Consider the following 10,043-nt stretch of genomic DNA (forward strand, 5'->3'; position numbering starts at 1 on the left):
TTTTTTATTCCTGTGCATTTACCTCCCTTTTAAGAGAGGATTTATGAGGTTAAGAACAGTGGGATGAGGGTGGTTCCTGACCAAGTTGGTTCCATGTTTTTGTTGAGAATTTTCTTAGTATCCCATGTTTCCCAGATCATTGCACGGTCTCTCTGCAGAGCAGCATGGGATTCTGGCACACAGACAGAACTCAGAAATTCATTGCCTTTTGAAACACTTTCACTCAGTGCACTAATCTGTGTTTCTCCCATTTAAACAGCAGTCGCTATCTTGTTCATCATAATTAATGTTAGCTGGGAACCATTTATCTGTTATTTTTCTCCCTTACCATTCATTTGCTTTTATTTTATCATTTCATTTCTTCAGGGGTGGTTCGTGCAGAGCAAAAGAATCAGACATTTTATGATCTGGGTATCTTTGATGATGGGCCTTACGAAGTTGGTGATGAGAGCCGCCAAGATAAGAATCTAGTTCCTGTTCCAGCTAACAGTTACTTAGGTAGGATTAAATACGTATGGTGAATCTCTTTAGGCGCTTCTTAAACATGTGTGATCCCTGCCTGATGCAGTGATACAGAATGGGAGCAGAAAATCCTTCATTTGTGGACCTTATAACACATTAACCATTTTGGATAAACCACATCTCCCTCCACCTTTATGGGCCAGTTTTAATTGTAAGACGAGACTCTGCTGAGACACCTACAAGAGCTCCTAATGTAACGGGAGATGTAAGAGCTGTGATGAGAACCTGCAGATTCTCAGGGAGTGATTATAATTGCTCTGATGGTTAAGTATGGATCTGTACTCCATAGTCCACACGGCAGAGACCTTGTATCAGGAGGTTTATCAAAATTAGAGTTTCTGGATGTTACTGTTAAAACTGCAGTTTCTCTCTCCTGGTAAGTGAGTACAATTTTTTATTCTTCAAGTTTTTAAAACTCCAGTGGCCTTTTTGCAGGCCTTCAAAATACCCTGATATCAGTAGTATTTATATTTGAAGTGTGTGTGTGCATTGCAGGAGGTGAGTCTCTTCTTGCACTTTGTGCACACACGAAAGCAGAAATTTGTCCGTAAGCCAGTGGATGTTAGTGTACTACCAGTGAGATACGTTGGTGCAAAGAAAAGGCTCTGCTGCCGTTTTGGAAAGACCTCAAGTGTAAAATGTAAAGAACCTTTCTGTTCTAGTGTAGATTTCTGTGGTATATTGATCCCCTGCTTTTGGCATATGCAACAAAAACAATTCTGGTAACTTGAAACTGGGATTTCTGTGTGAGTGGTGAAAAGCTGAACAGATGGAAGGGCATTGCTAATATATAAAGTAAAAGCAAGTCAAGAAAAGATCCAACTTACAGCTGCATATCTGTTAGAAGAAATAGAACATAAAATTCTATTAAATATCAGCAGTAATTACTGAGTGTAATAAAAAAAATTATAAGAGCTTACGTTAGAAAGACAAGCTGAGAGCCTCTTCTAGTGAAACAAGAGTTGGGAAGGTGAGGAGTGCTGTGGAGGTATCTTCTGCTGTGAAGAGTAATGCTGACTTTTTGCAGTTACATAACAAATGCATTTATTTCCTAAATGTAAATGCTGTCTTTCGTCACAAACAAAAGCACTTCCAAGCAAGCCTGCTGTTCACTGGCATTGCTGTTCCCTCTGTTCAGACAGTAAATAAACATGGTTATAGCTGCTTTGCTTAACTACTACTTTTTTCTCTTCAATCTTTCACTCCTGTTTACAGGTCTTCTGTTTTTGACAGCTGTATCTGATACTCATCCAGATCAGTTTGTATACAAAACATTGCCTCCCGGCATGCAGGTGGACAGATCGGTGGATGTAATGATGAATAGCTACTTAGGTTTGTGACCACCTGAGGTGGCAACATCTGGTCACACATAATCTCCAGACCTCTGACACGATGCTCTCCCCTCCATTCCCCCTCATCTCAAATACACTGCAAGTAAAAGCATGTAAAAACAGGGATTCGGATGAAGAGGAGCTTGCAAAATAACCTGGCTTCAGAGAAACCGATTAGTCATGCATTTCTCCAGACCCTCTTGTCCCTCCCCCAGATGGGACTCCCTGAATTTTTCTGAAACTGTCTCATTGTGAATTGCTGTAATTGAGAATTTCTGTAGTAGTGGTGAAGTGTTCCAGAAGGGAGATTTTTCCATCTGCTGGCTAGTATCTTTCTTACTTGCAATGGCGTAATTTTCTCCTTTGGCCTCTATCGGATGTGTTGGTACATGCAGTATATTCTTTTGCCTCAGTTTTCCATATATTTTAAAACGTATTGTCTTATAAAGAATATGTAAGACTAAATTGATTTGAACGTGTCCCTTAGGGCTGCATTAAATCAAAATTGCCAATTTCACCATTACTGTCTAAGGTGATTCTCAAATACTGTATACATCATTCATGGAAAATACTGTGCTTGTGCGGTATGTTTTGCATGTTTGCAGTAGAACGATACTGACTTGTACCTGGGAAGTTTTATAATAATTTTGCCAGAGGTGAAATACTTGAGCTATATTCAAGTGGTAAGGTGTAGTCATTTCGAAGCTGGTATGTTAAAAAATGATCTTGTATTTGCTGTCTGTGAAAAGTAGATCCATGTGAGCAATGAAATATGGTTGGGGGGGGGAAATACTTAAACGTTCTGTATGAAGGAGTGTAGACACGTAAACATACATCCACCAGTGCAAACAGAAATGGAGAATTTCCAGTATATCACACTCAGTTTTAGACAAAACTTCTGTTCAACATACCACTTTAATATAGTAGGGGGAATTTATTTTTCCTATTAACAATACAAGCTCTTAGTTTGTTTATACTTTCTTTCTTTCTGTGTTAAAGGTTTCTCTTTGGACTCTGGTAAGGGAATTGTCTCCCAAGATGAGATGACTTTTGTCTCTGGTGCCCCAAGAGCCAACCACAGCGGAGCAGTTGTTTTACTGAAAAAAGAGAAGAATCAGAGAGCGCTGTCCCTTGAGCACATGTTTGAAGGAGAAGGGCTGGCCTCTTCTTTTGGCTATGACGTTGCAGTTGTGGATCTTAACAGTGACGGGTACGGCCTGGGTTAACTCCTGCAGCCTGTAGCATGAAGGATGGCAATCTGGCTCATTTCTACTTTGTTTTTTCACGTTAGAAATAGAAGGAATGCCAAATCCCATCTTCCATGTTTTGCTGGAGGAAATGGCAAGTGCCTCAGAGAACCAGTCAGGACACAGTCTGCATTTCTCATTATAGAAAAGAGCTTTATTTAAATTTAAACAATTAGTGTAAACAAAGAAAGAAGAAACAAATCTCATACCTGAAGAAGGTCCTAGAAGATCCCCGTATGTCACAGAAGGAACCTAATCAACTTGTAATATCAGTGGATCTGTTGTTGCTCAACCATGTCAGTGTACTCTTTAGTCTTTGTTCAGCAGCTCTTTGGCTAGCTGGCCTTCAGACCACAATCTGATCAGTTATTTTTTCAGTTCTTCTGTAAAAGCACTGCTTTTTTTTTTTCTTTAATTCTAAGATGGCAAGACATTGTTGTTGGAGCCCCGCAGTATTTTGACAGAAGTGGAGATATTGGTGGTGCTGTGTACGTCTACATTAACCAGCAAGGCAAATGGGAAGGAGTAAAACCTGTTCGCTTAAACGGAACCACTGACTCCATGTTTGGTCTTGCAGTTGAAAATGTTGGGGACGTTAATCAGGATGGATATCCAGGTGGGTGAAAACTGATTACAATAAAAATGAATGCGACTATTTTGCTAATGCCAGACTTGGAACATCTTACCCTTACGGTAATTGCAAGATGCAGAAAGAGTAAGAATGATTATTTCAGGTGTTGCTACTTATTTTCAACAGATATTGCCGTGGGGGCTCCATATGATGGTTTTGGCAAAGTATACATTTATCATGGATCCAAGAATGGAATAAATACAAAACCAGCACAGGTAATGAAATCACCTTTACTGTATGTAATCAGTCTTGCACAAAATGTAAAGGAACGATGACTATGCATCTTCTCCCTTTCCATTACTGTTAGTGGGGTGGTGGGTATGCAGAGAAGTCATAGGACCCTTCAAAGATTGCAGTGCTGACCAGAAAGATTAGGAATTCTTGATTTTTAATGTACAGTTTTCTTTCTGGGGCAGTCCTTTGGCACCAATAATATGTAGAAAAGGAAAAAGGCATGTAGATGTGTAAGTTTTGGTTTTTTTGCAAGAAATTTGAGGATCTGAAAATAGCTAGTTTCTTCATTTTCTCTTTCACTACTATTACTTCACTTTCTTTTTTAATAAAACATGTTTATGCTTTTTTTCTTGAGAACCACTATGTTCAGTTTGCAAAGTGAAAATGGAACTTGATTACACTTCCTAGAATACCTTTAGAATACTTTTTCAGTTTCAAGTGCCTATACCCCATAAATACTGTAAAGATAAGCTAGGCAACAGTTTTATGCAAAGCAGTCATTTCTGGTACTCACTGCTATTGCAAAGTAAATTCTTGGAAGAAAAGCAAATCATCTTGGCACTTCAGTGTCATTTACCTGAACACAGAGGTCCTATTTCCTTGTGTCTTCTCTCTCTCTCTTTTTTTTGTTTTCTGGCCATAAGACAATGATGTTCACTTGTTACTCATTTTGCTTTTATATGTCTGAACTCCTCAATCTGTTTCCTCTTTAGATTCTTGATGGTGAAAAAACAGGTACCGATTTCTTTGGTTATTCTATTGCTGGAAACATGGACCTGGATAAAAATTCCTACCCCGATATTGCTGTTGGTTCCCTTTCAGATTCTGTATCTGTGTTCAGGTATTACATACAGAACTGTAACTAATTACACCAAGGTTTTGGGTTTAGTTTTTTAAAACCAAACTGATTAGAAGTAACAAAGAGCTGTTTGACTTGGAGATTATTTTTCCTTCTAGTAGTTGGAAATTTTGGGGGGGAAAAAGTTCCATAAATTGGCTTGTTACTTTATCCCCCTCTTCTCCTTGAGCAGCTGCCTCACACTCAGCACAGGGTAGGAGGGTGAATGTGCACAGTTACTGTGGAGCGCTGCCGCACGTAGCCTGTGTGTACCCTGGCTTTGTTCTGTGGTAACTTACCTGGATGCTCCCGTCCTTTGATAGAATTAGGGGTGATAAGTAATTCTTTTGCCTTAAGAAAGGAAAAGTTAACTGAGACATTTGCTAGAGCTTTTGTTTGCTGCTGTTTTATAAATCTAATTGTGCTTTATTGGAGATAGAACAATACCAAACCCCTCTTCTGGAGCTGAGGATCCGCAAGCAGTGAGGCGTATGGCCTTGCTGCGGTTGCAGTGGGGTCTGTGACACAGCTGTGAGGAAGCCCTGCAGGCAGGATCCTTCTGGATTTCTGTAGCACACGTCTTAATCAGGGATAAGGGCCGTGGTCTTTTGCAGACCTCTGCTTTTTTTCCAGTTTAATGTACTGCTCAGTTGAATCACTAGTCGTGAGCCGGAAGAGGACCGTCTCCTCATCAGAGCAGTGAATGCTGCATCGAGTTCAGGTCTTCGGTGGTTGCTGTCAGGTCCCAGAGGAAGAGGAACAGAAAATTCCAAAAACTGGTTATCTTAATTTTGGGGATGAAAACAACTCGGCCTTGCAGGCAGAATGACCTTCCCTACAGTTTTTTGATGATCCCATCTCTAAGTTGTATAGCATCTGTGTACATAATTGGAATGCTCTTAAATACACTGAAACAGCACCCAACAAAAGCAACTCATGTTGTTTGTGGAAGTTGGTTAGGTTATTAAGTTGTCTGCTTACTCAAAAGGAGCTTTAATCACTTGCTGATAGGGGCAGCACAAAAACTTTTACAAAGGTGAGAATGGAAACCTTTATGGTGACAAAGAGTGGAAGGGGTGGCCCAGTTAAAGACATTTGCTCGAGAAGGAGGTGCCCATTTTAAACAGCCAGTGGATACTTTGATGAGAGCGGGATTGGCTCATTCATTTGTTCATGTGAACTGTCTTTTCTCGTCCCTTCCAACAACGAAAAGTTGTCAGGCTGAATTATGGTTATAGCCTGCATGCAGAGGAGTCAGGAAATTAAAACATAGTTTCCCACAGCCACCCAGGCTCCGCGTTAAAGCTGTTGTGAACATTAATCTGAATGAACTTTAGTACCTACAGTTGTTCACAGGGGCTGAATTACCACTGGGATGGGAACCATCACTTTGAATTTTCTGATTTTAAATGTTTATAAAAGGACAGCCACGACATCACATTAATGTGCCTTGCTTCCCTGTCAGGCATTTAATACAACTGTAGTTGTTTTTTGTTACTTGCTTTGCCTAGCTTTAAGAGTTTTCTTTTGTTTCTAATCGTTATTGAAGCCAAACTGTGTTTCTTGGGGCGTCTGTTGCAAATCAGTGCAGGCATGGAGGGCATCTGGGATTGACACGGAATATTTCATTAATCAACAGAAACTTTTCCTTCTTTTTTTACACCTTCTTTTCATTCCGTATCTTTCCCCCAAATGAAGATCTCGGCCTGTGATAAGCATCAGAAAAAGCATTACAGTACAGCCTGACAAAATTGATCTAAAGAAAAAGAACCCTGAGGACCCTAGTGAAATATGGTAATTTTTTAAAAAATTATTATCTCAGAAGCCTCGGTGTATTGGGTTTTCTGTTGTTAAAATTTGTTCAGTCTGTGATGACTTTAAAGTGAAGGGATATGACAGTCATGCAGGTTAAGCAAATGTATCTACACGTGATCATCTTGTCTTCCTATATTTGCTGTGGCTATTGTGCTAATGACAAGGTGTGGAATATGTTCTGTTCATAATGTCCATTTTTGAAAACGAATGTCACTTTGACACTTAAGATACCTGTAAGTGTTAAAATTCTTAACTTGGACAGCTTTCTCATGAGTAGAGATGTAAGAGCAAATGTGGAAAATGTTTCTTTCTAATTGCTCATTAACCATCTTTTCTTGCTTTGTAATTCAGTTTAGTAAACTGCAAATTAATGTTCTAGCATGAAAACCAGTCATAAGACTGCTAATACCAGTCAATGGACTTAAAACTTTTCAGTCTGTTGGACCACGATTAAAGTTAATACTAATTTCTTGGCGCTTTTTACAGGATGGATGTTAAAGCATGTTTTCAATATACTGCAAACCCCAGTGACTTAAATCCAAGAATAAGTAAGTTTTGAAGATAGATATTTTTGATCTGTTTGTCACGTGGTTTGTTTTTTCTTTAGGGTATATCACGGAAGAATAGTACTCAGTTTATAGTGACTCATCTCAGACTGACTGTCAGATTTAAAATGTGACTCAGTACTGAGGTCAGTCAGCTATTGCACTGTCTGTATTGAGCGTAGCATAGAATCACAGAATCCCAGGTTGAAAGGGACCTCGAGGATCATCTGCTCCAACCTTTCTTGGCAAAAGCACAGTCTAGACAAGATGGCCCAGCACCCTATCCAGTTGAATCCTCGGTGTCCAATGCTGGGGAATCCACCACTTCCCTGGGGAGATTATTCCAGTGGCTGCTTGTTCTCATGGGGGGAAAATTTTCCTCTTGAAATGTATTGTATTTGAGTCATGCTGGTGTGTTAGGAAGTTCTGTGGATGAGAGACCGAACCGAAGCTTTCTAGGTCGTGTATCTGCCAGTGAGCAAATGGCTGCTATACTGACCAAAACCACTTTGCCTCTCTCGCTTACTTCTGCTTTAGAAAATAGTTTTAAAAGCTCATTTTATATATCATTAGTAAGCAGCATTTCTAATTGGAGACCTACCCTATAAAAGAGCGTTCTCTATTAATGAAAATGGTTTTCTGAAAATTGGTAAATGAAATAAAAAAATCTTTGTAATAGGAGCCTGCAAGACTGTGCCATAAATGCAGTTAAAAACGTAAAGCATTAGTGTTTCAAGTCTCCTGTTTTTTCTTGTTACAATGCTGCTGTTACTACACCTCAGAAAAACGTGTAGGATTTTGAGAGGAAATGAGAAGAATTTTAAGCCCAAATCTTCTCCTCCGGTGTTGTCTTGAGTTTCTCAGTTCTTGTAAAATCCACAGGATGTGCCCGAATGAAGTCCCAGTCCTTCATCAGGCCGAGTCCTTCCAGCTCTCAGCGGTGGCTCAGTCGTGCCGGGCTGCGTGCTCCTCGCCGCCGGCCCGGCACACACACACACGGTGCTGCTCCTGCCCCTGCAACGCTGAGCGGGCTCGGAGAATGCAGATGATTAAAAGATGCAGAGTTCAGATCTCTCAAAACATGCCTCAGCATACAACTAGAAAGCTGTATTCACGCTTTTGCTTTCAGTGGTGAAATTCTCAGGGTATCTCGTCCTCAGAACCCTGCTGGCTGCTGAGGTGCTATTTCGGGCAGAACAGCAATCGAGAGCAGAGTCAGAGTATTTATGAAGTTTTGTAAGTCAGCCCTCTGCTGGCTCCACAGCAGCAATTACAGCTCCTCCATCCAGCTCTGCATGCCAGGAAAGTAACGGGAACTTTTGGAATAAAAGGATTTGGTTTAGTACTCGCACCTGGCCCTCAGCGGGAGAGGGACAAACTGATGGATGGAGAAATTTTTGTAAATAACTGAAAATAGTTTCTGAAGCCGAGCACCGGCCGAAACAGTCTAGAATAATGCTGTAAGATCACACCTGGAGAAATTAAAGTTCTTTTTAATAAGGCAAGGGTTTTTCTTACAGTGACCTACTTTATTTCTTCATGTAGGGATCAACTATACTTTTGAAGCAGAAAATGAGAGGAGGCAGTTAGGCCTGCCGTCTAGGGTGCGGTTTAAAGACCACCTGTCTGATCAGTTTACTGCAAGTACGACCCTAAGAGGGCAGAACTCAAAAGAGTGTGTGACAACCAAGCTTGTACTGCAGGTAAGGCAGAGTATTTAATTCTTCTTTCATTTAGATCCATTTAAAACAAAAGCGTGCTCTTTTTCTTCAGCCTCATGGTACCTCTGTATATAATTGTAAAGTCACATGCAATATAAAGCTTCAAAACTAAAACCCCACCATAGCTAAGTGTAGTGCCTTACTATTCCAAGCACACGTGCTGCTTCCTCCTGTTGCCTTTCGTACAAAGTATGAATAGAAGTCGTAGCCACAGCAGCATGCTCTGGAGGTCAGTAGAGCTGAAGTAATTTAGAACAATAGAGAGGGAATAAATGTCACAAATGGAGAGCTGTTTCCAACAGAAGTAATTGTTATAGAATTTAATGGTGTGACTGGCTAGGAAAGGAATTTTAACCCACAGGTTTTAGAGCGGATGAATGGACAGGACAAGAAAGCTTGGTGTGTGCTCTTTGACTTGGCTGCTACACCGGCCCATAAAGGTGGCATTCCTCCAGGAGCTGAAGAAATTCTCTATCTGTGGCTCAGCAGGATCGAGCCAGCCTCCAAGGCTGCTACTGACCACAGCAAGTTAGAGAGCTTGAACTTACACAATAGGGAGAAAGTGTTATTTTACTGTTGTACCGTGAATTTCACTTGCCTGAGTTACCATCTCTTGCTCCTAGGAATTCTTAATGGTGAGAGAAATCACCAGATTGGGAAGCCAGACAAAAAAGACAGTAGAGGAAGGCTCCTTGTGTTCTTGTACATTGTTAGAAACTGATGGGTTCCTGCATAGTGAATAGTTTTAATCCTGCAAAATGTAGGAGGAGAGATTTTGCCTTACTGCTTGTTCTAAAATGTATATCAAAAGCTAGTCTTTATGGTTTTTTTGTTTGTTTGTTTTTCCCCTGCACTGTACAGTAACTATGCCATTTAAAATATTTTAACAGGAAAAAATCAAAGATAAGCTACGCCCCATTCCAATATCAGTCAGTGTTAAAATTGCTGGCCTGGAGTCTAGCTCACTGTCCACAAGAAAAGAGAGAGCACTTCCGGATCTTATACCAATTCTAAATTCAAATGAATCTGAAACAAAGACCACAAAAGTAAGCCTTTGATACTGTATTTTCCCATAAATCCGCACTTTGATAAATCACTGAATTTTAAAGACTGTAGAAAGCTAAATTATGACTGAGGGAATTAACTGGGGTGGCAGTGG

General features: G+C 40.3%; 1 protein-coding gene across 3 annotated transcripts in view; it reads left to right on the top strand.

Moving 5' to 3' along the window:
• ITGA6 (integrin subunit alpha 6) overlaps window positions 1–10,043 on the top strand; it is a 45,403-nt gene that overhangs the window by 24,310 nt on the left and 11,050 nt on the right. For 2 of the 3 annotated variants that reach the window (XM_032989667.2, XM_032989668.2), the window contains exons 5-13: window positions 367–498; window positions 2,853–3,063; window positions 3,523–3,716; window positions 3,858–3,946; window positions 4,679–4,806; window positions 6,502–6,597; window positions 7,105–7,166; window positions 8,709–8,866; window positions 9,775–9,930. In XM_032989667.2, coding sequence (XP_032845558.2) covers window positions 367–498; window positions 2,853–3,063; window positions 3,523–3,716; window positions 3,858–3,946; window positions 4,679–4,806; window positions 6,502–6,597; window positions 7,105–7,166; window positions 8,709–8,866; window positions 9,775–9,930 — 1,226 coding nt within the window. Of the gene's footprint in view, window positions 1–366; window positions 499–1,737; window positions 1,855–2,852; window positions 3,064–3,522; window positions 3,717–3,857; window positions 3,947–4,678; window positions 4,807–6,501; window positions 6,598–7,104; window positions 7,167–8,708; window positions 8,867–9,774; window positions 9,931–10,043 lie in introns of all 3 variants that reach the window. The other variant, XM_042783898.1, reaches the window with a different exon arrangement.

This window comes from Tyto alba, unplaced genomic scaffold, assembly GCF_018691265.1.
Source record: "Tyto alba isolate M040663 unplaced genomic scaffold, T.alba_DEE_v4.0 Super-Scaffold_7, whole genome shotgun sequence".
In the NCBI taxonomy this organism is placed as follows: domain Eukaryota; kingdom Metazoa; phylum Chordata; class Aves; order Strigiformes; family Tytonidae; genus Tyto; species Tyto alba.